Source organism: Colletotrichum graminicola (assembly GCF_000149035.1).
Source record: "Colletotrichum graminicola M1.001 genomic scaffold supercont1.15, whole genome shotgun sequence".
In the NCBI taxonomy this organism is placed as follows: domain Eukaryota; kingdom Fungi; phylum Ascomycota; class Sordariomycetes; order Glomerellales; family Glomerellaceae; genus Colletotrichum; species Colletotrichum graminicola.
The window spans coordinates 377,808-404,198 of record NW_007361019.1 but is presented as its reverse complement, the minus strand read 5'-3'; the positions used below and the strand labels follow the sequence as shown (position 1 = coordinate 404,198).

At 56.2% G+C, this 26,391-nt stretch overlaps 12 protein-coding genes across 12 annotated transcripts; 6 read left to right on the top strand and 6 right to left on the bottom strand.

The window, feature by feature from the left end:
- Positions 1–930: 930 nt before the first annotated feature.
- Positions 931–3,035, top strand: GLRG_04677 (WD domain-containing protein; the record flags this gene model as incomplete). Its single annotated transcript, XM_008095362.1, has 4 exons — positions 931–1,117; positions 1,171–1,299; positions 1,358–2,839; positions 2,890–3,035. 4 exons carry the CDS (start codon positions 931–933, stop codon positions 3,033–3,035), a joined length of 1,944 nt encoding a protein of 647 aa, XP_008093553.1.
- A 323-nt stretch (positions 3,036–3,358) lies between these two features.
- On the bottom strand, positions 3,359–3,629 carry GLRG_04676 (translocase SEC61 complex gamma subunit; the record flags this gene model as incomplete). The annotated part of the gene is made up of 2 exons (XM_008095361.1): positions 3,359–3,486; positions 3,545–3,629. 2 exons carry the CDS (start codon positions 3,627–3,629, stop codon positions 3,359–3,361), a joined length of 213 nt encoding a protein of 70 aa, XP_008093552.1.
- Positions 3,630–5,021: 1,392 nt separating this feature from the next.
- Positions 5,022–6,559, top strand: GLRG_04675 (RRM domain-containing protein; the record flags this gene model as incomplete). Its single annotated transcript, XM_008095360.1, has 3 exons — positions 5,022–5,413; positions 5,465–6,039; positions 6,450–6,559. The coding sequence occupies 3 exons, from the start codon at positions 5,022–5,024 to the stop codon at positions 6,557–6,559; spliced, it is 1,077 nt and encodes a 358-aa protein (XP_008093551.1).
- A 498-nt stretch (positions 6,560–7,057) lies between these two features.
- On the bottom strand, positions 7,058–8,264 carry GLRG_04674 (SET domain-containing protein; the record flags this gene model as incomplete). The annotated part of the gene is made up of 2 exons (XM_008095359.1): positions 7,058–8,065; positions 8,145–8,264. The coding sequence occupies 2 exons, from the start codon at positions 8,262–8,264 to the stop codon at positions 7,058–7,060; spliced, it is 1,128 nt and encodes a 375-aa protein (XP_008093550.1).
- A 751-nt stretch (positions 8,265–9,015) lies between these two features.
- Positions 9,016–9,888, top strand: GLRG_04673 (coenzyme Q biosynthesis protein Coq4; the record flags this gene model as incomplete). Its single annotated transcript, XM_008095358.1, has 1 exon — positions 9,016–9,888. One exon carries the CDS (start codon positions 9,016–9,018, stop codon positions 9,886–9,888), a length of 873 nt encoding a protein of 290 aa, XP_008093549.1.
- A 303-nt stretch (positions 9,889–10,191) lies between these two features.
- GLRG_04672 (double-stranded DNA-binding domain-containing protein) lies at positions 10,192–10,800 on the bottom strand (the record flags this gene model as incomplete). Its single annotated transcript, XM_008095357.1, has 3 exons — positions 10,192–10,474; positions 10,605–10,705; positions 10,777–10,800. The coding sequence occupies 3 exons, from the start codon at positions 10,798–10,800 to the stop codon at positions 10,192–10,194; spliced, it is 408 nt and encodes a 135-aa protein (XP_008093548.1).
- A 385-nt stretch (positions 10,801–11,185) lies between these two features.
- On the bottom strand, positions 11,186–12,445 carry GLRG_04671 (uncharacterized protein; the record flags this gene model as incomplete). The annotated part of the gene is made up of 1 exon (XM_008095356.1): positions 11,186–12,445. One exon carries the CDS (start codon positions 12,443–12,445, stop codon positions 11,186–11,188), a length of 1,260 nt encoding a protein of 419 aa, XP_008093547.1.
- A 680-nt stretch (positions 12,446–13,125) lies between these two features.
- On the top strand, positions 13,126–13,766 carry GLRG_04670 (Sas10/Utp3/C1D family protein; the record flags this gene model as incomplete). Its single annotated transcript, XM_008095355.1, has 3 exons — positions 13,126–13,303; positions 13,356–13,522; positions 13,575–13,766. The coding sequence occupies 3 exons, from the start codon at positions 13,126–13,128 to the stop codon at positions 13,764–13,766; spliced, it is 537 nt and encodes a 178-aa protein (XP_008093546.1).
- A 740-nt stretch (positions 13,767–14,506) lies between these two features.
- Positions 14,507–15,151, top strand: GLRG_04669 (CHCH domain-containing protein; the record flags this gene model as incomplete). Its single annotated transcript, XM_008095354.1, has 2 exons — positions 14,507–14,706; positions 14,887–15,151. The coding sequence occupies 2 exons, from the start codon at positions 14,507–14,509 to the stop codon at positions 15,149–15,151; spliced, it is 465 nt and encodes a 154-aa protein (XP_008093545.1).
- A 371-nt stretch (positions 15,152–15,522) lies between these two features.
- Positions 15,523–17,131, bottom strand: GLRG_04668 (UBX domain-containing protein; the record flags this gene model as incomplete). The annotated part of the gene is made up of 4 exons (XM_008095353.1): positions 15,523–15,564; positions 15,632–16,891; positions 16,941–16,993; positions 17,053–17,131. 4 exons carry the CDS (start codon positions 17,129–17,131, stop codon positions 15,523–15,525), a joined length of 1,434 nt encoding a protein of 477 aa, XP_008093544.1.
- Positions 17,132–17,728: 597 nt separating this feature from the next.
- Positions 17,729–18,895, top strand: GLRG_04667 (SURF1 family protein; the record flags this gene model as incomplete). The annotated part of the gene is made up of 3 exons (XM_008095352.1): positions 17,729–18,521; positions 18,618–18,723; positions 18,796–18,895. The coding sequence occupies 3 exons, from the start codon at positions 17,729–17,731 to the stop codon at positions 18,893–18,895; spliced, it is 999 nt and encodes a 332-aa protein (XP_008093543.1).
- A 92-nt stretch (positions 18,896–18,987) lies between these two features.
- On the bottom strand, positions 18,988–20,794 carry GLRG_04666 (uncharacterized protein; the record flags this gene model as incomplete). The annotated part of the gene is made up of 3 exons (XM_008095351.1): positions 18,988–19,153; positions 19,291–19,896; positions 19,956–20,794. 3 exons carry the CDS (start codon positions 20,792–20,794, stop codon positions 18,988–18,990), a joined length of 1,611 nt encoding a protein of 536 aa, XP_008093542.1.
- Between the last annotated feature and the right edge of the window lie 5,597 nt (positions 20,795–26,391).

The following is a 26,391-nucleotide window of genomic DNA, read 5'->3' as shown; positions in this document are numbered from 1 at the left end:
GAAATGCCCGAATTTGTTCTGTTCTTGCAAGGGGGGAAGAGAAAATGGTGTCGGTGGTTTCTAGCCACGGCCGGGCTCTAAATTTGTTACGTATCTTTTGCTGCAAGGCCACGGGGTAAGCAATAAGAAGGACGCGCGCCGCGGTGGCCCCATGTTCCAGAATCCCTTGATTCCCCCCCCCACACAAGAGGCGATTTCACAGGTCCAGTTTTAGATGACCCTGGTCGTTTCCGCTTAGAGACAGGCCTTGTAGGGGGTATCTTCATAGAGGACACTCTTGACTCGGATACACGATTAGACGTCTGAAACACCAATTACACGGTATCTTGGGAATGTTGGGATCACTTCAGACATGGGCCGAGAGGACGGCCATCGTTTGCGATTTGTCTGCAGCACTTTCACTATCCGTTCTGCAACTCTATGCAAGGTAGGCTGCGACGCTTTTCCGTTGACAATGTTGTATCCAAGTGAACCCCGGATTTGCCTATGTAAACCACATCTGTTTGGCCCAAACGGTTCGTTGATCATCGCAAATATGGGTACGTACCGCGCTCACTCAGTGAGAGTTTCAGCGGGCGCCGCCCACTGTTTCCCGGAGCTTGCAGCAGCTACGTTATCTTATCTCCGCCGAACCGGTCCAGCGACACCCCACCTGATGTCCCGGGACTAAATGCATGTCGTCACGAACGATCGCCTTCTTCATGAAACATAATCGGAGCACTCCTCTTGGCCATAACTGCTGCTCTTTCAACCCATTGTGAATACAAACCTCAGTTTAAGTTTACTTGAAAACAATCCAGCAGCTGTCAGGCTGCAGCCGACGTTGCTGTGCACAGCTTTCATCACACGTCGGCAGTCATATATCCGAGCTCCATTGTATCACTAAGCAATCAACCCGAACTTTCCGTGCGAACACCAAGTCAAGTCAAAATGGACAATACTGAGGAAAACTCGAGGTCTCCGTATGCGAGTACAGGTGCCGATGAAGATGACGGCGCTGCGACTTGGACACATCACTTTGAGCAAGATGCCGAGGATGTCGATGAAGAGGATTATGATTCCGACTTCCAAGACGAACCAGACGAAGATGATGAGGAGGACGATGAGGAATACCATGGTACTACCTACAAATAGTGATACCGAAAGAGCGGTATGGCTTACCGATCCCAGATGCCGATGACGGTGGCGAACGTGATGTTGAGATTGAAGTGTTCATGGGCGCTGGCGACGAAGATGATAGTGGCGAAGACGACGCCTCATGGGCAGACAATACGATTTCGAGTATCTTGACCCTGGTCGGTGTGTTCGATCACCATATACCCCATTAATACGAGTTCATTGCTAACCCCAGATGTAGCTAGCGCTGGAGGCGTTGGCACGAGGCTCATTAGAGGAACACAAGTATTAGGCCTCATGCAGGGCGGCGGTGAGGTGATCCTACACAGCACACTCGACGACTTCGATGACGATGAAGATATGGGATGGGGAGGAAGACGGAGGCGAGGTCATTCTGGAGAGTCCAGTCATTCTGGAGAGCCCAGTCGGTTTCCCAAGGTACCAAGCGACGAGGGCACGAAACTGATGTACTCTGGTGTATTTGGGGCAAATGAACAACACGCCAGCAAGAAGCAGTTGGCACGAAGGATACTGGATCGCGAACTTGGCTTGGGTGACAGACGCGACCAAAAGCAAAACCAAGACCTGATGGCCCAGGGCATGATACCGTCAACCAACCCCGAGATGATCGTGCACTACGATGACCCTGTCTACTCTGGCCAGTTTTCCGACGATGGCAACTTCTTCTACGCATGCGGTCACGATTTTAAGGTTCGGATGTACGACACGTCAAATCCGTACAACTGGAGATACTATAAAACGGTCAATTACCCCTGGGGGCAATGGACGTTGACAGACGCATCGTTGAGCCCCGACAACCGCTGGCTTGCTTACACGTCCATCCAAAGCAACGTCTGTCTAGCGCCCACGGATCCCAACGACACAGGAGACCCATATACGCTGGACCTCGCGGAGCGGAGTGTGGGAACACGACACGGCAGGCGGAGCCATTCATTCGGAATCTGGTCTGTCCGGTTCTCCGGCGACGGTCGGGAGCTTGTGGCTGGCACTAACACGCAGTCGATTGTCGTCTACGACATTGAGTCGCGCACCGTTCTGCACAACGTCGTCGGCCACGAGGACGATGTGAATGCCGTGTGTTTCGCAGACAAATCGTCGCCACATATTCTCTACTCCGGATCGGATGATGCCACTATCAAGGTGTGGGACCGACGCAGCATGGGAGATGGGCGGCCAGCGGGTGCTTTTGTGGGCCATGTCGAAGGCTTGACTTACATCGATAGCAAAGGCGACGGCCGCTACATCCTTAGCAACGGAAAAGACCAGACCATGAAGCTGTGGGATCTCAGGATGGTCATGTCCACGGCCGAGTTCGACGAAGCCAACCCCACAAGGTTGACCGCCCACAGTAACTTCGATTATCGATGGGGAACTTTCAGAGATGTAGACTGGTTCCCCCATCCCAACGACAATTCCGTCGTCACCTTCCGTGGACACCGCGTAATGCGCACACTGATCCGTTGTCACTTTTCTCCTCCCTCCAGTACGAATTCGAGATATGTGTACTCCGGTAGCCAAGATGGCAAGGTTTACATCTGGAATTTGGATGCCACCTTGGCTGGCACCATTGATGTGAGACAGGCCACCAAAAACTCCAGGCCCCTGGAGCGGAGATATCGCATCTACCACGGCGATGACTTTCCAGGATGGGACACCTGTGTGCGAGACGTCAGCTGGCATCCTAATGCACCGGTTCTGGTTGGTAAGTCGGTGTTATGCTCGCGACTTGCCAATATTACTAACACTGCCCAGCATCCGCTTGGAACGGCTTCAACATGGCTCACGGCACTTGCACGCTTCACTCGTACAACGAGGCTGAAGAAGACGAGGCAGACCCTCCGATGGGCCGAAGCGTCGACGAGAAACTGCGCCCGGTCGGCTCGGCATTCCAGATGTAGGCGTTCTGGCGGGCGGGTTCGCCTAGGGAGAGCGACGTGGGATGATTATTTTTTATTATTTGTACATATTCCATGCGCGTCAACTCCTCTTTTGGCAATGGTACATGATCGATGAAGCCACTGGTCCCGGGGTATCTCCCACCGTTCCTGCGCGACGTCCCTCACATCTGGCTATCATGATGTTGCAATCTGCCCATGCAATGCTTTTCGAGACCCATCCTTGCGTGTAAAATCATCATCTTGGTCGGCCGCGCCGACGTAATAGAGCGTAAGAAGTCGGCCTGTGGACTCGGGTACTTCCGTTAAATATGACACCTATGCGTTTATGCGCCTCCGACGAGGATGTTGTTGACGGGGATGTGGATCAGCTTGACGATGTAGCCGACAGCGCCCATGATGAGGAAACCGACACCGACGGCCTGGCAGAGCTTCAGGAACTCAAGCTTGTCGGCTAAATGACACGTTAGCAACTGAGAGGCTTCTCAACAGCGACAAGGAGCTACACATACGCTTGGTGCACCGTCTCATAAACTGAACACCTTCCTGGGCGAACTCGGAGGGAACCTCGAGGATCTCCTTGATTTGGTCGGCCATTGTGGATAGAAGCGCGTGGGTATTGGGAAGGGAAGGTATGTGTGTGTGGTTGAATGAAGGTCGCAAATGGAATCCCGATGGGCCGCAGTGGAACAGTAAATCGCAAAGTCGATAAAAGAAAGGCGCAACGACGGGGTGTTTAAGACGTGCAGGGAGGGCGGGTGGAAGTATCGAGAAATCGATGGGTTGAAGGGAGATGTGTTAAATTGAGCGCGCTGCCGCCAGATGGACCCCAAAATTTCGGGTCAAGCTCCCGCTACGGCGGGAAGAGCCAGATTGCCATTCAGGAGGCGATGGAGGAACGATGCGCCGGCTGCCGACGCGCACGCCACATAGTGCATAGGTACCTACCTAGGTGTGGTACCAAGATATAGGTACGGAGTATGTATCTAAGGTTCCGGATAAGATAGGAGGCTCAGCGTCCCTCCAGTGGAGGAGGGCCCCTAGGTTCTCACGCTAGCAGGCCGAAGGCCTGGCCTCGGCCAATGGGCCAACCGTGATTCAGCGCATTCGAATGCACGACAGGGAGGTTCAGTACGTACCTTCAGATGCGCAGTTGGAGGATCCACTCAGGCATCCACTGGCCCTTGCCCAGTCTCAGCATGCGGCCTCAGCTTGTTCACTCAGGAGCTTCCCCCAGTTTTCTTACTCTTTCCAAACGTTCCTCCACACGTCCTCCCCGACCGCATTTCTTCCATCGCGTCAACATCCCTCCGAGCTGTCCGTTTTCTATCCGACTTCACCACAGCTTGAGTCAACTCGCCCGACGCGTTGGTCTTCCGCTTTCACGCATTACTTTACCAATTGCCAGCGTAGCAACGCGCCGTCACTTCTGACCTCCTTGCCGAGAAACCTTAATTAGGTCTGGATCACTAACTTGCCGAAGCTGACAGCATCGGCCACGCAGTGAGCGGGCAGACGCGCGTGGAAATAGGCGGTGGCAGAACGAGCAAACGGTCTCTGGAGTCTAGGGATCCTGTTTCTACTCTTCCTCGTCCCAACTACATCTTTTTTGCCTGTACCTAAGGCTTCTGGGCCGAAAAAAGAAGAAGAAAAACCGTCATATCGCCCATAGGGGAAGGCTGAAGCACAGAGCTTCGTCTTCGGTTTTATTTGGCTGAAGGAGAGGATCACATTGGCTTGGGTATTCCATCCAACCTCTTCCATCTTGTCTGCGGAACGAGGAGTGTACGTATCAGATGTTCTCTGTTTCTATCCTTTGCTCGATTTATTGGCTCGAGATTTGGCTATGACCCTGTATATGGCAGCGGCTGATGATCCTGTTTCCAAGGCTGCAGACGGTTCCTGTATCTCGCAGACTAATAACAACCTTATTGCAACCACAACCAGGCGCACTGCTCCAACTCACGGCTACCAGATAGTGCTGTCAACATGGCCGAGGAGGAATTTGAGATCGACATCTACGGTGACGCGCCCCAAGATCACCAGGACGCCAACGCCGAGAATTACGATGGACAGCAGGCCAACGGACACGCCGACGACCATAACGAACGCCACGAGCACCACGAACAACACGATGACCAGCAGAACCAGCAGGAAGAGTACAACGACCATCAGGATGCGCCTGCTCCGCAACAAGGTGTGAAGAGGAAGGGTGATGACAGACCTGTCGATCCTGGTGCGACAACAGCCCTAATGATCTCGGACCTTAACTGGTGGAACACCGATGATGACATAAGGGGCTATGCCAGAGCGGCTCATTGCGAAGACGAGTTGAAGGATATAACATTTAGTGAACACAAGGTCAACGGAAAGAGCAAGGGGTATGGTTCATGACACAAAATCAGACTTCTGGCGGCTAACTGAGTGTTCAGCCAAGCATATGTCGAGTTCACAACGCAGCAAGCAGCGACGGCCGCGAAGCACGCCCTCGAGGCGACAGACGGCGGACAAGGCGTTCCTAAGAAGCACCAGGTCACCTACTCCAACCCTCACGTCAACCCGTTCCGTACGCTGCCTAAGGATGCGCCGAACCGAGCAGGCAAGGATCAGGGCGGCAGCAGCAGGCCTGCAAGTAACTACAACAACCAAGGCTCCTCTATGGGCGGCGACTTCCGTGGTAACAGCTACCGTGGTCGTGGTGGTTTCAACGGCCCTCGTGGAGGCATGAACCAGGGCGGGTTCAACCGCAACTTCGTGGGCGGCATGGGAGGCGGCTTCAACAACAACAACATGGGCGGTGGCTTCAACAACGGTATGGGTGGTGGCAACTTCGGCGGCGGTTTCCAGCGAGGTGGTGGTTTTGGTGGAGGTATGCGTGGCGGCCCCGGAATGCGTGGTGGACGAGGCGGAATGCATAACCCCATGGGCGGCATGGGTATGGGCCCGATGGGCGGTATGCCGATGGGAGGCATGCCCAACATGGGTATGATGGGTGGTGGAATGCCCGGTACGACTTGCCCTTCTCTTGATCCCTCTCAGAAATGTCACTACCCCTCCACACCTCAAGTCGCCAATGGCCCATTCCAGAAGCGGAAGTACTATGGCCGGCGCGTGGACAAAGTTGTCAAGCCTGACCAAGCACTTTCCCCGTCGCAGCACAAACGCCAGAGAGTTCAGCCGCGGCCTGTCGCAGCACAAACTCAGTCTGTACCGGGGGCGGGCCGATGGACCAAGGAGCGTGGTTTGGAGTTCACCACAGGAGCCACTTCACTTTCGCTCCCTGCTACTCCAGCCACAGGCTCGAGGACATATCCTCGTCCAGTTCTACGCTTTGACTAAACCCCCTGACCGATTTCTGTTCTGTTTGCAACTCATTCGTTTTGCCTCCGGAGGTCACGCATGCTGACTGTTATTTAGGATTCCAAGGCATGCCACAGCAGTTCAACCCAGGGTTCTTTGGTGGCAACCAAGGTGGAGGAAACGACTGGGGCAACCCTCACGGAGCAAAGCGACCTCGACCCGAGTAGAACTCCAGGCCTAGAGGTTTCGCGCGACCCCCGACGGAGGGAGGACTCGGGAAACAGAATCTCTAGCTGAGGACAATAGAGTTGCCCCCGCTGTTCTTATGACAGGTTCTCACGCATTGCAAGGAGGACCTTCCCGCCGGCCAACATGTGGGGGTTCAGGCAAGGTCCGACTTATGCCAGTGTTGCTGTCTCTTCTTTTTATAGCGGAAGGTGACATTCTGGGAAAACAAAAGGGCAATGGGTGTTTGGGGATGATGGAATGGGCCTATTAACCTAAACTGGAACCTAGGCTGCAGCAGCTGGACAGAAAGAGGCCTTGCGATCTGCACCTACTCACTCGTGTTACTGGTTACTTCTTCATGTGTACTATTAGAATTTAGCTGCACGGGAACGGTACTCATGCAGCTTGATGTCGGCGTTATATTCCAGAGGTCAAGAGCACAATCGACTGTTACGGTGTGTTACTTCATGTCACTTCAGACGATGGTTGACTGTCTTTCATTTCAGGTGTCGAGTTTTCTGCAATGTCGCTCCCACCAGCTCCTGTATCTGTTTCCAGCGGGTCACGACCATCTGCTTCTGAAACTTCTCTCCTTCGTTTAGCGCACCCACCGCCTGGATCCTGGACTGGATCTCCCCGTCGTACTCGGCGAGGATCTCACGCAGCATCTTGTCGACCTCGGGCTGCTCTGCCTCCCCGTCCGTGAATCCGTCAACGAACTGCGCCCACCGTCTTGGGGCCATCACCAGCGTCCGCAGCGCCACCTGCGTCCGGTAGCACACTGTCTCGGCGTCGAGCATGTACTTCCCCAGGAACCCCCTCTCCTCGAGCCGCCGTCTGCAGGCGGCGTCCAACCGCGGGAGGATGGCGTCATCGAGGCACGCCTCATCCCACTCGTTCTCGCCCTGCGCCATGACGAAGCCGTACTCGACCAGGAGGAAGTCGTTGCTGTGGCGGCCGTAGCAGATGTGCATCTCCTCCCCGGGGGCGTAGTCCCTCTCGGCCTTGATGGTGAAGGAGCGGTCGTCGAAGGCGACGGAGCAGCCGCGCGAGGCGTGGTTGAGGAGGTCGGCGACGGGCTGGAGGATCATGTGGTCGTCGCGGGGGCGCTTGGCGGTCTTGGGGGTGACGTGGTAGAACGTGCGCGAGTTGACGAGGAGCCAGGCGTGGCGGTAGCCCTCGTATGTGACGTCCGGGAACGAGGTGGCCACCAGGGCCCAGTGGGCCTCGAACTTTTCGCGCTGGGCGGCGAGGAGGGAGGACGCCGCGGGCGGGAGGAGGGATGTCAGAGACTCGGGCCAGGTCAGAGGGCAGGAGGAGAGGTCTTGGGGCGTGGGGAAGACGGCAGACCAGGCTTTGAAGGAGGGGGAACCGTCGAGGGCGATGTCAAGGGCGAGGAGGGCGTGGACGGCGGTGTCTTTGGGGAAGGGACGGGTCAGGGCCTTTGGGATGGTTGAGAGGGATTTCAGGCAGGGGATGGGCACGTCGATGATTGTGTCGTCTTTCTGGGGGGTGTTAGTTGCTGGTATGGGAGAGGTGTGCAAGGGGGGTGAGGGTTGGAGAGAGGAAACTTGAGAGGCATACTTTTATAGGAGAAGTTGCGACGATGCCTATGCCTCGTCCTGAGATAGTGCGGGGGCCGACTTTAGACACAGTTACGCCTTGGGTTTCGGCCCATGAGAGAAGGTTTTCAATGGCCTCCATTGTGGATTTAAAGGATAAATGTGAGTCTGGTGTTGGGTATCTCAAATGATATGGTAAAGTGTGTTTGAGTAGTTGCAAACAAGTATAATCGAGAGCTGCTCCAGTCGCGACACACGTTGTTGCTTCAATCTTACACGAAGGAGTGTTAAAGAGAGACGACGAGTCAAAGGGATCTCAAGTCTAAACCCTTATACTCACTCTCAGCGAATTTGAGCGAGAGGATCCAGTCAGTCGCACGCGTGAAAAGGGCGAGTCTGTGTTATGAAGGGTTATGAAGATACATGACGGAGCATCAGTACTTTGAATGAGTCTGCAAAGTTTCGAATAAATAAGTTCAAACCCAACCAATTTAGACTGACAGGAGGTTGTTGTAAAGACTCGAGGAATCAAAAGGACTCGAGTTGAGACGAGGGAGCCGTCAAAACCCTGAGTGACGAATCAGAAACGCTGCGACATGCAATCCTGGCACTGTCAAACTACAGCTCAGCGTCCAGAGATCGGCGCTAGTGTCCACCGATGTCCCGACATCCCCTTCTAAATTCTCGGGTGGCCACCGAGGTGAGGTAATCGAACCGACCCCCCGGGCCATTAGAAGTGTTCCGATCATCGAACCACCAGCATCCGATGTGGGTTCATAGCTCATAGCTCCTCCGCAAAGCTTCTGAGAAGCTTCTTTTTCCTCAATTGAACTTCACGAAGCCTTCCAAACGACATGTGAACGGCGGCCACAAACACCGGAAATCACTCTAGTATGAAGGCCCTTCGAGCTCTCCCCAGGGCACCAGCCCGCCGCGCCCTGCCCGCCATCTGCGCCGCCTGCTCCTTGACCACATCCTCCTCTCTAACGGCCGCCCGTCCGTTCTCCGTCCTCAACCGCCCGCCGCCCAACTACCCCGGCCATGTACCCCTTACCAAGATCGAGCGCGCCGGCCTCGCCCTCGGCGCGGGCATCTGGTCCCTCCTGAGCCCCTACCGCGCCGACCTTATCGCCGCCGTCGGTGAGACGACCTCGACGCCGTACTTTATCTATCGCCTGCGCGACGCCATGCTCGCGGACCCGACCGGCCGCCGCATCCTCCGCGACCGGCCGCGCATAACGTCCACCTCCCTCGACCTCGACCGCCTGCGCCGGATGCCAGAGAACAGCGTCGGGCGGGCCTACGTCGGCTGGCTCGACGCCGAGGGCGTAAGCCCGGACACGCGGCCCGCCGTGCGATACATTGACGACCCGGAGTGCGCGTACGTCATGCAGCGGTACCGCGAGTGCCACGACTTCTACCACGCGCTCACGGGCCTGCCGATCGTGCGGGAGGGCGAGGTGGCCCTCAAGGCGTTCGAGTTCGCCAACACACTGATCCCGATGACGGGGTTCGCAGTACTGAGCTACGCGACGATGAAGAAGGGCGAGAGGAAGAGGTTCCGCGACATCTACGGCCCCTGGGCGATCAAAAATGGTATGAAGGCTAAGGAGGTGATTAATGTCTACTGGGAGGAGCAGCTGGAGAGAGACGTGGACGAGCTGAGGACCGAGCTGGGCATCGAGAGGCCGCCCAACATGCGTGCCATCCGGAAGAGGGAGAGAGAAGAGAGGATGAGGGCGCAGGATGCTATGAAGGGGATGTAGGCTGAGCGCCAGAGAAAATTTGTACATGTAATGTATGTTAGATATAGTATCTTTGTTTCTTGTAGTGTCCTATGGAAATCCCACTCGGACGGAAACCAACCTGCTGTTTCGCAGCATGCTCAGAACGCCCTCCAACGCCGGCACACCATCTACTCCCGTGAACATGGTCTTGTTCGCGGCCGTTCTCGGTCGTATCGGTCCGCAAGGAGCTCGCCCACATTGGGGGTGAACACGCATGCTTGATGAGACCCTTTCCATCATACCGCCCAATATTGTGTCGCCCCGACGACGAACATCAGCCCCTTACAAGTCCAGCAAGTCGTCATCGTCATCATCCCAGCCCTTCCGCCTGCTGACGACGATCTTCTCCTCCTCCTTGTTGTCGGCGACGGCGGAGAGGAGATCCTTGAGCTGGGCCTCTGTGACCTTGCTGCGCAGCTGGCCGCTCTGCGCAAGCATAATCAGCCGGTTCTCGACCTCCTGTGCGCGCTGCTCCTTGACGAGCCTGATGCGGCCCAGGCGGTCCGCTGCCTCGGGGTGCAGGATCTGGTTGAGGATCTGCTGTCGGGCTTCCTGCTCTTGCTGTCTGTGTCGCGCGTGGTCAGCTGCGTTTCGTTCCCAAGAGATGAGGTCCAGTCGATGAGGTGGTCTCTGGCGCTTGTTACACCAGGGGACTGGCTCAGACGAGGATTTTGAAAAGACAGGGAAGAGCCTACTGTCTTTGTTCGTGCTGCTGTTGCTTGTTTGAGCCGCCGCCGGAGGAGCCGCCTCCTGCCCCGCCCTGCGCCTTGAGCTGCTCGAGGCGGGCCTTGCGGATCTGCATGCCGCGCGCTGTCAGTCCAGTCCTGATTTCGCTCACGTTTCCTGGACCGAAACCGAGCCACTCACCTGTTCGAGTTCGGAATCGTCCATGTTTGCGGGTGGGTATAAGGGTGCGGGTTTGCGCGGTGTTGGTGTTTGGTCGAAATGGAAACGCGGGGTGGTCGCCTTGCTCTCTGCCTGACGTCCAACTTTTTGGCGGGGTCGGACCTCTGGGGGTGGTTCTGTCTACCAGCTCGAAAATTACTCGACGGCGGACGTGGAGCAATTTAGGTACCCTGGAATGGCCTGACTATCGCAACTCAACCGACCTGACTAAAGGTTCATTCGCTGCATAGCGAAGGTCTTACAAATCATGGAGAATTTGGTGCATTGTGAACAATTTTTCTTGTTCACTGTAGTCATACAAATGCTAGACCGCCATTAAATATACATAAAACCCAGATTGACAGCCGCCGTCTATGGCAATGTCTCTAACTCATCTCCTTGAGGTCACTTCCAATGGGATGTATCCCCTATTCTTCTCCAGCTGCGCCTTGTGCTTCGCCTTCACCATGCGCACGACCAGTTCGTTAGCAGGCAGCTTCAACCCCAGCTGGCTTCCCCTCTTGATGAAGAACCCGTTGATATAGTCTATGTCCGTCAGCATGCCGCGTTGAATCTGTAGCACCATCTCGCTTGGCGCATTTCCCTTGCCCCTGAGCTTCCCCATGATCTCCTTGCGCATGCCCTCACCCCGGAGAAGGGCCTGCAGCTCCGACGAGTGCTTGACCTCGTCCATACGCGCCACAACATCGGCAATCTCGCCAAGCAGCTGCGTGATGAGCTGGTTTGCCGTCGGGTTGTAAATGAGCTGCTCGTAGCGGTAGTCCAGCATGACGCAGATCGGGTCCACGACGGCCGAAAACATGAGCGACGTGATTTTGAGATTCAGCCAATTGCCGAGCCTCACACGCTTGGCCTTCAACACGTCCGATGCCTCAAACTTATGCAGCATGCCCTGCATCCGCAACCGAGGATCTGCCCAGCGACTCTTCTTGTTCTTGCTCACCAATGGCGGTAAGCCCGTCAAGACGGATTCGTACTCGGGGCTCATCACCCTGACCGAATTGGTTTTGCGATTGTACGTCAGGGGATGACCGATGTGTCCAAGCACGATTGACGGACGCTTTTCCTCATCTAGAAAGACTCTGTTGTTGACGGCCTGGGCGATTCCAAGTCCATCCTGAACAAGGCAGACAGCCGTCCGGTCATCCACCCGGTGTTTCACCCGCTCGAGTAGTTTGACGGCCTCACTTGGCCTACCGGCAACCACCAGATTGCTGATGTGCCCATCTTCTTGTTCCGGTTCCCTAGCCTGATCGATAGAGGCGTTTCGCTCACTCCAACCTCCGGCGTTCTGTTTTACTCCCATGTTTCCGGTAATGTTCGGATAGGCCGTGTTCGTCGGCAAGTTAACGAGTTTCACCGAGTCGTAGATATCGTGCAGAGCGTGCGACAAGAACAATGACCGCTCATCCCGACCCAGAATATGTACAGTCCGCGAAGATGGCGGCGTCGGCGAAATATGGCCCATCATGACCGCTGGCACGTAGAACCGTGATAGGTTGTCCGCGTTGAAAATGGCGTACAGCTCCCTCTTGTTCCGCTCCGGCTGCAATCCCAGCACCTTGGCGAACTCCTCTTTTTTCCCCCTTGGTATGCCCACCGTTTGGGCGCCGGGAACCGTCGCCGCCATCTCCTTGGGTGCCACTCTCCCAAGGGCGATGCCATGCGGCGGCGCACCCTGCCTGAGGCCGAGCTTGTTCGAGTCGACTGAGACGCATCTGATAGCTCCCCGGCCAGTACATGTGCTACCTGTCCTCCATATTGACTGTGTCGTGGGTATCCGCGCGAAGAGCCGCGGTCTCGGAAGGCTCGCCAGAGTGCCCGCCACGGTGGATGAGGTTTGGGGGTTCGGCGCTATCACTGCGCGGTGTTCATCGGGAGACTGAGGACGTTCGTCTGTCGAAACGACTTTTTTGATCTGATGGCCGTGTTCTCCGTTGTCGAGGGTATAGGAAAGCGGTGTCGGAAACTGTGAGAAGATTCGTGGTTAATGAGCGTGTGGTCTTTGTCGCAAGCAGGAGGCGGCTTCTAGGTGTGCATGACGGGGACATTCTTCAAATTTTGGCGCGTGGTAAGGTCGCCGTGGATTCCCGGCCGGCAGAAGACCCACCGAGCGTACAGCCTTCACGCCTCGTTAGATGCATGCAGATCCTTCAACACCCGGATTCTTGAATTTTCAGCATCCATGAGGACCTCATCAACGGGCTATACACTCATATCCACCACGCGTTGACCTTGACTATCGTTAGGTACGGGCTCACTCTTGATATTCTGGCCCGTTTCTTTTCGCCACATAAAAAAGCCACCAAGATGGCCTTGAAGGACATGACACACGACCTGGAGAAGCTCGATTCTCACATCGACTCTCTCGAGGATGCGCTCAAGCCCCTGATTGACGGCCTTCCCGAAATGGCCAACGAGCTCCCGCTTCTCGACAAGGCGAAGATGTTCGCCCTCACAGCTTATGCCATCGAATCTCTTCTCTTCTGTCAGTCATTCTCCATTTCCGAAGCAAATCAGCCGCTAACACATTATTGCAGCTTCCCTCCGTCTGCAAGGCGTAGACGCCAAGGACCATCAAGTCATGACGGAACTCAAGCGCGTGCAACAGTACTTTGGAAAGATCAAGAAGGCCGAAGAGGTACCGGCCCAGCGGACCATGACCGTCAACACTGAGGCTGCTACGCGGATTCTCAAGGCGGATCTCGTAAGTGGCTCTCGCCGGGCAATGCTGAGAACACCTAACTAAATCTGTGTAGGGCGAGAACGACAAGAGTTTGAAGAAGAAGCTGGAGGAGAAACTGGCTGAGGAGCGCGCGAAGGCGCTGCTCAACTCCATGCAGAGGCCCAAAAGACCCGCTCCCGAATCACCGCCAGCCAGCTCCTCCGGCCCGGAGAAGAAGCTGAGAAGCTCAAAGAGGAAGAGCACCGGAAGGAATAGCAGATCCTGAGCCGTCTATGTGGAAATGGGAGTTAAACAAATACAGCACACAGCACGAACCGGGTTTCCAAGGCTGTAGAATGGGCATCGGGAGTACAGGCCGTGTATTAGATGTCCCGGGGCATCGACGCATGGGACAAATGAGCCCCTCTAGCTAGGTCACGTTCTCACCGGGCCAGATACATCTCAACAAGAGCGGGGCCTGATTACAGTCTACCCAAGTGAGATTAAGGTTTGAGTATGATAGGTATTGAGAAGTTCATCACGGGGGGGTAGTGGTCAACATTATTCTTGTGCACTAGGAGATCGGATACCCTCGGGATAGACATAGATACCAAATAACGAATCACAATGAGAAAAAAGTCTTCAACTGATGAAGTACCTGCCGACGCTCATTCATTTCAGTTTCATCGCCATTCTCAGACTACATATCCAAGCCAGTACCCCTTTTGTTGCATAACCCATGCAATGACCCCTACCCCGAATTCCTGAACACGATCACATTCGCCATCACTTGATTGGCCACACCTCGCCACCCACCCCGGCTCGAATCGAAAATCCGAGCTTTCAGCAGCAGTAGCGTCGAACCCCGGCTCGGCGCATAACTTCTGCCGATTTCCCTCCAGATCCGCATCTTCAACTTTCTCTCACAACACCAACACATTCTTTCCTTACGAGCCAGCCAAACATCTCACGATATACACACACTCTCTCTAGCCGACTTCACAAACCCGCACACACATCTTCAAAATGCCTCGTCAACGCTCCGCCGGCCGCCCCAGCGCCGCCCCATCGCGCCCTACCGTCTCGGCCGCGAAGCCCGCCCCCGTCCAGTCTCGCCCTGCCTCGACCATGGCCGCTCCTCCCCAACAGCACGCCGCTCCCCCGCCTGCCGCCGCGGCCCCCTCGCAGGGCCCCGGCCTCTTCGGCCAGATGGCCAGCACCGCTGCGTACGTCTCCGTACTCCTCTTCCGTCGTCAAGATCTACAACCCCCCCCCCCCCCCCCGCGCAAGGAGTAACCCTCGAGCCCTCGGGGCTCGGGGGCTGCTCCTGTTTATCCTTTTACAAACCCCACGAAGTGCAGTATGATCCAGTTCAGTACCGAGATGCTAACGAAACCATCGAACAGCGGTGTCGCAATTGGCTCCTCCATTGGCCACGCCATCGGCGGCATGTTCGGTGGCGGCTCCTCCGCGCCCGCCGAGGCCGCGCCCCAGAACAACTCCCCCGTCGCCTCGGGCGAGTCCCAGACGACGCAGCAGTGGGGCAACAACTGCGCCGGCGCGACCCAGCAGTTCACAAAGTGCATGGACGAGCACGGCGGCAACATGCAGATCTGCAACTGGTACCTCGAGCAGCTCAAGGCCTGCCAGTCCGCTGCCAGCCAGTACTAGACGCTTCCCATCCTCATGCCACGTCTTGTGTCCCGGAGGGTCGGATGCAAACTTGTCGTGTGAGATAGTGAAGCCTAGCACGTTGACATGCTGTCATGTCTGGGAGGAGACGAGAACGTTACATGTAAATTAATAGCCGAAAAGGAGATTAAGGAAAGGAAATTCGAAAACAACAACCAGCGGCAAACTGTGCGCGGAGCTTCACGGAGTTTTGTATGGCATGCATTGGCAGAAGCATGGAGCAAGGGGGCCTTTTTGACCAAATTATTACATGTCCCACGGTGTACAATAGATGACATTCCCACTCGTACGAGTTCGATGCTCTCCTTCCATTACTTCAGTGCGGCGTGCTTGTTTGGCAACCACTCTCCTTACTCGTCCTTCTTCTCGTCTGGCCGCGGCTCAAAGTTCAACTGCGACAGTCAGCTTTCGTGCTTCATCTTTGCCTCTCCTTGGAATAAGGGACGGGTAAGAACTGACCGAGTTCCCGTTGTAAAGCTGATGATCGTTTTTCCGATCATTCGGGTTTGCAAACTGCGAGAACTTTCCCTTGCGCTGCTCCCTCACCGTGACAGGCTCCGCGCCACCCTCATCCGCGGCCTGCCTCGAAGTCCCGAGTTTGGTGAACACGCCCGAGATGAGTCCCCAGAGCCACTGCAGTAGCGCCAACGGCAGCAGCAGAAACTCTACGGCCATGCTCCCCAGAGAGGACCCTTGGTAAGCGCTGACGTGTGCGCCGACGGGCGCCAATACGAGAGTAGAAGACGGCGAGAGGCTCAGCTCTTCAAGACACTTGCTCTCCTCCGTGTCGTCAATGAGCTTGCTCGGCAACGGCGCAAGTACGACCTTGAAACGGTACGGCTCCTTGCTCCCGTCCGTCCACTCGCTATTGACCCACGTTCGCACATCCTTGGCAAGGGTGGCCTTGTTCGGGAACCGCGAGCGGATCGTGGAACCGTCCAGGAGACGCACCTGTAGCGCCGTCATACCGCTCGCGGAGGATGTCGACGGCGCAAGGGAACTCGACTCGGACCTCGTCAGCGCAGCTGCGACTTCACCTAGCTTTGGCGAGGACGCTTGGTTCCGGATGGCAGCGCGCTCTGCGGCCTTGGCCCGTCGCTCGGCGCGGTCGTCCTCGATCTTTTTCAGGATGCGCGCCTTCTCGTCTGCGGCATCCTGGCGCGCTTTCTTGAGGGCGGCCTTGTGGTTGCGCGTCTGCTCGGCTTGCTTGGAGTTGTCGGTCTCGGCCTTCTCCGCGGCCGCGGCACGAGCCGCTTTCGCCTTACGCTCGGATTCGATACGTTGAGCCTCGAGACGAGCAGCACGTTCTGCGAGGACTGTACGCAGGATGGCTGCGTTTTCTTCTTCCTGGGTTGGGGTGGCAGGGCCGCGGGGGCTAGAATCGGATGTGCTAGGTCTGGCGGGTGCGGTTTGGAGAGGGTTGGAGGGAGTCTCCTCGTACAGATCATCAGTCGCTTGAGCAGCCGGAGCGGGAGCTGGGGCCGCGGCAGGTTGGGGGGCAGCGGGTTGGCCCTGGGCACCGCTGAAGGCTGTGGTCACCCGTCTGACGAACTCATCCTTGCTGGTTCCGGCGGTGATGTACTCCTTGAGGTCGCCATTCTTGATGATGACAACAGTAGGAGTTTTGGGAAGCGGGAAGATGGCGGCCAGGTAGCCTGCCTCTTCAGAGTCCTTCTTCAACCGGAGGGCGACAGCTCCATCTTGGAGCAGAGCTGCAATCTAAACTGTGTGAGCTTTGGAAGCATCCTGTCCATGGCCTGATGCTTACAGCGCCTTCGGTCAGGTACTCGGTCTCCCAGGCTTGGCTCTCAGCTTCTTCGTCTAACCTGTGTCAGTTATGCGGTCGCAAACGATGATGAGAGTGTGGTATATAAGCTTACCCGTGACAAAGCAGAAGACGCATTTGTTATGCTGCAGCGCCGTGGCGATACCTTCTTGCAAGCTTCCTGTGAAGAACATGGTTGCAATTCTTGCTCTTCCAGCTATGATTCGGGCGCTTGTGATTTGCGGTAAATGGATTCGCTGGACCAAGCCTTACAAATGCAACGAAGGGAATATGATGTGGATCTCGACCCCGGACGGCACATCCACGGTCGGATGGAATTGTACGTAGGTACGTAAAACTGGCTCACAAGATATCGTCCAAAACTCGAAACAACCTTCGGCGTGCGAGACTCAAGGCCGTGGAACCAACCTCTCAGACAAGGTCGTCTGGGTCAATGCTGCTGAGTGAGGATATCAGAAACTCGACGGGGGACAGGTGTCGTCACACGTTCAAAAGAGAGGACCTTTACCTTAGCATGGGATGGGGGAGTGGCTAATCCCCCTTGCATCCGGGAATGAATCCACCATGCGGGTATCAGCCAATCATATCTTTTTAAAGAACCCCCCCACGCTGGACGCCACCTACAGCGTGCTGAGCAAAAAAAAGGTACCCTGGAAATGGAACCCGTCGGTCCCCCAAAAACCGAAATGTCCTGACCTCATCGAACTTCAAGCCTCCGACCATCCCACGCACCACCACCCAGTCCACGGCGCGAAAACGACCGATTCACCATGCCGCCTCCACTGCCAACAAACGCCTTGCTCCGGCCTTCAGGTCTCGCAGCGCAGACCTGCCTCAGATTGATCGCCCGCCCCAGAATCCTCCCCCGTCCCCGCGCGCCGACTGCTACACCATCCTCCTCCTCCAGCGACTCCTCAACCCGCAAGTTCCACACCACTCCTCGCGCCCGCGCCTCCGAGCCGCCCCCGGACTTCATCTCCATCGTCGACAACCCCCCTGAACTGGTCCGCGCCGGCCGCCGTCATGGCCCGGGACTCATCATCCTCGCCCTGATCCCCATCACCGCTTTCGCCCTCGGCACATGGCAGGTCCAGCGCCTCGGCTGGAAGACGGACCTCATCGCCAAGTTCGAGGACCGCCTCGTCCGCGACCCCCTCCCCCTCCCGCCCAAGATTGACCCCGACGCCGTCGCCGAGTTCGACTACCGCCGCGTCTACGCGACAGGTCGCTTCCGCCACGACAAGGAGATGCTCATCGGGCCCAGGATGTGGGACGGTGAGCAGGGGTATATGGTCGTCACGCCGCTCGAGCGTGAAGGGGAAGGAACCACGGTGCTGGTGAACCGCGGGTGGATCTCCAAGGACATGGCGGACCAGCGGAAGAGGCCCGCGAGCGCGCTGCCGAGGGGCGAGGTCACGGTTGAAGGCTTGTTGCGTGAGCCGTGGAAAAAGAACATGTTCACGCCCGATAACCGCCCGGACCGCTGGGAGTTTTTCTTCCCTGACGTGCACCAGATGGCGGAGCTGACGGGTAGTCAGCCCGTTTGGATTGAGGCTACTCTGGGTATGTAGACTGTCTGTCCCCGAAGGCTTTTCTCCCTTCCTTGTGAGGGAGCTTTCTATAGTGTACATGCATCATGATACTGACCCTTCCCCGCAGATCACGAGTTCTTCCGCGTCATGGATCTCAAGTCCAAGGGCATTCCTATCGGAAGAGCCGCCGAGGTGAACCTGCGAAATAACCATGCCCAGTACATCTTCACATGGTAAGACTCATTTGCTTTCCATCGTTATCCTCCATGATTTTCTCCACAGTCGATGCTGATAACTCATGACAGGTATGGGCTTGCGTTTGCCACCTCAATTATGCTGTGGATGGTCGTCAAGAAGCCCCCATCTGACGTCTCACGACGGGTGCGCATGAACAAACATTGGTAAGGACGCTCTGATCTCTTTGAGGAGAGAGAGCGGGAGCGGGAGCGAGAGAGAGAGATAGACCACGCGTGGTGGTGGCTGTGACATGAGATTGTTCAGGTCACCTCCTCCTCTCCTTCGCCGTTGGTCACGCGACGGCGCTTCTTCCTCGGCTCCGTCGGCGCCGGCGGCTTGGGCATCCTCAACTCCTGCAGCAGTTCCCGGGGCAGGTGCCTGTGCGCCAGGGAAAAGGGGGTAGCCGTCTGGCTGGTCTGTCGTTGTCTGTAAGAGTATTAGGCAAAACAAAACTTGTACCAAAAGCTTCTGTGTATAGCAACTGAAAAGGAAGTTGATACCCCCCAAATAGGGTCCTGTAATTTGATTGAAGACAAAGAAAAAAGAAGAAGATAAAAGCTTACCTCCGCATGAGAGTGAGCATATCGCTCTCGTCGATAGTCTTTCGCTTCGCGTGCCTCGCGTACGCCGCCAGGTCGTCGCCCAGCTGCTCAAAGAACCAGTCCGACGCCCGCTGGATCTCGGCCAGCGCCTCCGGGCCGATCTTGGTTTTGCTGATGCCGCTCGACCGCGCAAACGTGTTGGCCAACCTCTTGACCACCGCCGGCGGCAGTGACGGGTACTCCATGTTGTACTTTGACAACTTGACGCCGGCTTTGGTCTTGCGCGACCGGTGCTGCGGGCCGGCGTACGCGCTGGCCTTGGTTTCGTCGCCGTCAAGCCCCGTTGCCTCGGCCGGCTCGATCGGCGTCGAGCTGCGCAGGTCGTAGTACGAGTTCCCGAAGCCGGCGTCCTCGTCCACGGGCGGGTTCGGCTCGTCGTAGGCCGGCGCGATGTTCAGGGACGGCTGTTCGTCTGTGAACTCCGGCAGCGGCCGTGCCGGCGAGCTCTGTCCCTCCACCGCCATCATGAACGTGGTCTGGTTGTCTGCGTCCACGGGCACCTCAAACCCGAAGTCGCTCTCCCTTGCCGATGCGAGCGTCTGTCGTCGAAGGGCCTCGTCCTCCACTCTGCTACCTGCGTCAGCGACCGCCTCGATTCAGAACGTGTCGCTCCTGGGGACACTAACCTGTCAAACGTCTCCTCTTGATCTCGTCCGCCCTCCTCGTCCAATGCACCGACCTCGAACCCGGGAAAGAAGCCTTCCCCGCCATCACTGTCATCGTCATCCAGGTCGTCGTAGTTCCTGTACTCGCTCAGCCGCACGCTCCCCATCGACATCCGCGACTGTTGATCCGTATACGCCCTTCTCGGAAACTCAATCGTCGCATTCTCATCAATCTGCGACAGCTCGGGTGCCACCAAATCATCATCGTCGTCGTCGACGTCCAACGGTAACGACAACCTCGGCCTATCGATGGGAAGCTCGTCATCGTCGTCGTCGTCGTCCCCGTACGCTAGACTCCGGCGGTCCCCGCCCGCGGTCCGGATCGGCAGGCTCGTGCTCGGCGCCCTCGAGCCCAGGTCGCTTGGCGAGGAGGACGAGGAGATCGGCTGCGTGTCATGCTTCACGACCCGGCTAAGCCCACGGAGGATGTCATGTATCGATTCGCGCCGAGGCCGGAAACTCTCGCGTCGCTTGTTCTTGCCGGGGGTCAGCGCGGCCGCACGTCGAGCGTCGATGGTACGATAGGCGGCGCGGGCGTGCGGCGTCGTGGCCGCGGTGACGGAACGGCGGCCCGAGGCGGAGAGACCGCGGTAGGCGGAGCTGCGGAGGGAGCTGCGAAGCGGGTTGTTGGACGGCGTGCGGAGGGAGGCGCGGCTCGACGGAGGGTCGAGGTTGGGGGCGCTGCGGAACGGGGTCGTTGTCGCATCAAGGGCGGGAGAGAATAGAGGATCGTCGTCGTCTGCGCCTACCGCTGCGGCGAGACGAGCTGCGAGAGGGGTGCGGAGGGGTGGTGAAGACATCGTTAGGTGGTGAATGGGATACGGCGACTCGATGTCTGATCGTCGCGAACGATAAGAGGCTGCACACCGCGCTGTCGCGCCGTAGGCATAGATACAGATCAATTGGCCCAAGGCAACAACGCTTGGTCGACTGGACGTAGTTCGGAGCACGGCTGAAGTGGAGTTTCTTGACGGTCGTGGACGCGGTCTAGACTCCCCCCCACTGCGTCGGAGCTGTGCAGGACGACGCGACGCTCGACGCGCCTTCACGCCGTGCGACGGCTATCGTCAACAAGGGTCGAAGAGGCACGGACCACAAGACAAGCCCCCGCCTTTCCGGCCCCACAATCGGCAACCAGTGGAACCGGTTCACCAAACGTTTTACCACGATTGACTACGTAGAGGGGCGGATGCGCCGTGTAGAATAAAATCTTGTATGGAAGGAGGGTCATGTTTTCAACAACAGCTGATGTCACGTTTCAAAGTTTATCTAGTAAGAGCGAGCTACCCGAGAGAGAGCGAGAAAGAGAAGGGGGAGAAGGGAGAGAGGCGAACACTGACTCGACTACAAACTCCCTTGCAGAAATCGCGCAGTCCATTTTGAAGGTTTGGATTCGCCGAGCTGGTAGGCTCAGCTCCCTCTTTGCGTGCCTAGAGGTCTGAACGTCGAGTTCAGTACACTTCTTGACAAGATACATTTCAACTTCATTTCCAACACCGACTCAGGCTTGTGAGCCGGTTGTCGGCGCCAACATGGTTGACCTCCACCCTGAAAGGTTTACAGTTCAGGGACATGGCGGACTTGGGCCAAGTCATTGACCAGAGTACGTGATACCGCTACTGAGCAATATTTTTAGTCGAGGACTCACTTGATTCAGCACCACCACCCACAGTGGCCATTCTCCCTTCAGGATCTCCATGACACCTTATCGAAGTGAATCTAGATCAAGTGCCCTCCGTATGCTTCTGCTCAGCCCTACAGCTGATACCTCCTGGTCATGCAAGATTACCGAAACTCTACTCTGTTGACTCATTTTCCAATTTCACTTCCCGTGGCGTTGCATCTTGCATGGACCTGGCTTTTGGATCAAGCCTGATGGTGCATTAATATAGAGCCTAATTAGAAGAATCCTTCAGCAAGACTTGATCACCAGGCTTGGCCTCCTTGATAGTAGCTATCATCATCACTGATGCTGCGTGCTCGCGTTCAACTTGTACGTTGGAGGCGAGGCAAACAATTAGTAGTAGAAGTTCCCCAAGATGATCCGACATACGTTCTCGATATGCAACATTATGAGGCTGTTAAGCAGCATAACCGCGCAGTCGGGAGTTCATCGACCACGGCCTACTTGATCCTGGAGGCTTCCTACCACTTACAAACAACACGATATCGCACATCATTTCTGGTAAACTTGTATTCATTACCGGTGTGGCAGGCTTCATCAGCCTCGAGCCCTCAATGACCAACATTCCTGGGCTGTTGTGCCCAACATATCAGCACCCGGTGCCTATAATGAAGCCGTTGAATGTGTAGGTTACGTTGCCCGCTGCCCATCGCCCTCGCTAAGCTTGGGCAAAGATGTGCACAGAGGGACGGACGATGGAGTCCGAGTCAATTCGGCACCTGCGAATTTGGGCCGTATGCTTAAGAGTGCTTCATGGAAAGGAGCCTTGACCGCCCAGTCTTCGTTGGAGAATACTGAGTGGCGACTCGGAGGGCTCCGCATGGGCCTGTTGTGCCGGTAAGGCTGCTGCTCTTGACCCATCCGAAGCTTGGTCTAGGGCGGGCTGCTGAACCGATCATAACAGTCGAATAGCGCGTTGCCCAAGTATTCGAGAGGTGGGAAGAATAACGCAAGCTTTGTTGGTGTCATCAATGACCCAACTGCCGCGAAAGTTTGTGCGCTTTCCTCATCGAGAACAGGATCACTCTTTGGGTAGGCTTGTTGCTATGGATGATGTCAGGGCCATTGCACGTAAGAACTTAGTCCAGGAGTTCAGTCAACAACGAAGGTTCTGACGGATGCTTCCAAGGGCGAGAATGTAATAAGGCATGTTGGCAGATACTGCTTGTTGAAGGTTGCGAGCAAAGGACGAGCGCAAAATGCATGTTCCATAGGTAGGCCGCCTGCTACATATCCAATCACGACACATTCGATAGCAAAAAGACTGGGATTATACCAGGGAATGAGACGAGCCTCAAACTCGGCCCCAGAAGCCGACCCGGTGATTCCCAGCATAGCAAAACTTTCTCGCGACTGAACCAAGTGGCAGACAACGGGCCGAACTTCATACAGCCGACGGTCCCGTAGGATGAAGCGAAAGAAAGAGGGGGGGGGGGGGGGGGAGAAGAAGAAGAGGAGGAGGCTATTGAACAAAGTAGTTTGCCGGCGTTCGCAGTATCGAACTGCATATTCAGGCACACGTCGTGGATTGCATCATAAGTGGCCACCACCGAGACCACAAGTCATCTGACGAGTGTTTCTTCCATTTGACAGGAGGTGTTCCACAAGAAGGGACCAGACGGGTAAGGGAGATCAGAAGAAAGTGGGAGATGAGGTGTGGTTGATGCCAGTCGGATGGACTCCGAGGGGCAGCCATGACGGAAGGTGGAAACTACGGCCTCTATTAAGCAGCAAATGATTGGAGTTGCCGACAAGGACGCAAGACAGAGGAGAGTACGACCGGGATATCGAATGGAGTCGATTCAATGATCGTGCCGGGCTCCGTCGAGGTGATGTCGGGTATATGGGTTGATGTCAAGGCCGCGGGGTCAATAAAGTGTCGAGTCGATGAACCACCGAGTGCTTTCCGACTCGGGGTTCGTCAGTCTCAGTCTTAGTCTTTGGGAACGACTTGTGCTGGCAAAGGATGAGTGAGGAGACGTGTGTTAGTGAGGTGGGTGGCCAATGCGAGTGGTTAGGCCAGGCATCCCTCGAAAACGTGGGACAGCGAGAATGAGGAGCTTCAAAACGTTCCTTGAGTGTTCCATCGAGGGCAGGCAATTTTGTTACAAGACGTGCGTCAAATGGCGCCTGAACTTTCGTTCTGGGGCGGGCGGCGAAAGGGGGGGCGGACGTTTTGTTCCTCGCTTGGGTGAAGAGAGAAAGAGGGAGAGAGGGAGAGAGGGAGAGAGGGAGAGAGGGAGAGAGGGAGAGAGGGAGAGAGGGAGAGAGGGAGAGAGAGAGTGTGTGTGTGTGTGCGCGCGGGCGAACCACAAGGACAGCCAGAAGAGACGGGACTGGACGTCGACGATGGCGATGGAGACGAACAAGAAACAAAGGGGACCCGAGTCATCAGAAACCTGGGTCACAGAGGGAAATGGCAATGGCGAGGGGGGGGGGGGGGGGGGGTTTGGTTGGTGAAGGAGTAGGAGGATTGCCGCGATTGACAGATATCGCGCCCAGCTCCTTGCAAGTTTCGCAAAGTCTCCTAGTCTCTGGTGGCCGGACCGGGGGGCACCCCTCTTTTCGGATATGTTACCCACTTTTATGGTCGACGCCCCCCTGTTTCCTTCCCTTCGATCTCGTCCCGTGGAAAAGATATGGAAGGCAGCGTTAATTCTCTGGGAAGCCACGGGGTATGTCGGTTGACGGATGGGAAATGCCTACCACGTGTAGAAGAATGCCTCAGGGAAGGGGTTGTGCGTATCTACGAAAAGGGGAGGAGGGGGGGGGAGGGGGGCTCAAATCACCTGCTCCAGAACAGGTGGCCGCTCCGGTTGATCAAATTGCAAAAGCCCGATTCTGTTGGATGGCCGATCGGTGACAATGATTGCATATTGAACGTTGAGATGGGGCTCTTCAGGGGTTCTGTTCAGGCTCCCCGGGAGCAACGTGATAGAGCTCCCTGCGCGCACTACTTTTTAGCTCCTGCTCTTCGCGAACTGCGTTTGGTCGATTGCTTACCTGCAAGGTACCTAACCTTACCTTGAGAACTACTTACTACGTAGGGCAGGCAGTGTAGCGTGGCCGTACATGAACTTGATATGGTTCTACCTATCCGTACATGGTTTAATTACTACGGTAGACAGACAAGAGCGACGGCGAGTTTCCTCCTGAGCGTTTGTGCCATGGCGATGGTAGGTCCGAAACATGATGCGAGAGACTGATCAACAGCAGAGTTTCCCTCCTCTACACATCAGATAATGAGACAAACTTTGGGTACGGCAGCACCGAACCGTCATCGTCGCCCGAGGTTTGACGTCAAGCCGGTCAATTTTTCGAGGAAGCGCCATCGGCTTGCCGTTGGGTTGGCGCCTGAAGAGTCTTGGCTCCTCGGAGACAGCACCAGTCATTGGTCCCTGGTCTCGACTCACGGCCAATGAAAGGGGGCTTGTTCATATTGTTCGAGGCCGCTGGAGTTTCTAGCTGGGGTTTCCGCGACACCAACACGACCCTTTCGACACCAACCATGTGGACGGACCAATGTACTTGGTAGTTGAGAGGTTGAGAGTCGAGAGTGCTGTCTGCCTCAACACATCGTCTCCTTGTGAACTGATGCCACTCTTATATCTCTGACACTATCCAAGGTAACTCGGGGTTGGAGGAGTTTGGCCCCTTCCCGCAAGACACGCATGTCATCATCATAGTCGCCTTTCAACGGCCACTGAGAGTTAAGGTACCCTGTACCGCCTAAGTACCACCAGGTACCTCCCCTTCCCGGCGGAACGTCTGCGAGCGAATGCCAACCACCGACATTAGAACTGAAGTCGGCACGGACCTCCAGAACCACAACCACAACCACCCCTTTCTTTCTTTCTTCCTCTACCTAGCACTTCCTCGCACGCATGCACTGCCATACCTATCTACTCTCTGTTTGGCCGATGCTGGCGACTTCTTCGGCCGTCGTGGGTTTCCAGACCTTGGCTTCCAAGGTTTATTCCCCATGTCACCCGCTGCCCATCCACACATGGCACCCACCTCTGGTGCTGCCATCCACATTCAACCATCCACCGTCTACAGTCCAAACATCCACACCCACTCGCAGCATTCAGATACCAGCGTTTGACTAGCCTGCACTGCACCGTGCCCGCCTGCTGGGTCTTCACCACCCAATCCAGCTTGTCCTCCTTTCCTATCCGTGTGCCAGCCTCCTCTGAACCCGCGTATCCGTAATATGAACCGAATGGATGCCCATCCCTTCAGTAGCATTGTACCTGATGCAGTGCTTACCAAGAGTTCGCACGTACCTACCTACCTGCATTTTGTACAGTATCTACGGAGTACAGTAGACATGTACCTACCGGTATACCACTTACCCAGGTAGGAAAGAGCTATGTACACAGCACCTTACGGCCTGGTGGTGTTCCTAGTGTAGGTAGTGTAGGTACATACATAGTAGTCTCATCCTCGTCGCCTCACATTGCATGCCCACATACTTGTATGATTATCTGTACCATCCATCCACCCACTCCATCCCGTCCTGGTGTCGCAACCGCCGAACGCCTTGCTGCACTGTATGCTCATCGGCATATCTACTGACCAAGCTCCCACTGTACGGACCAGTCCGCTTCCCATTGGGGGCAGCAGACACACAAGGTCAAGCGCGTCGACGCCGAAACTGTTGCAGCCAGGAGCTCCTTGCTGCCCGCGACGCACTGCACTGCACCTCAGCGC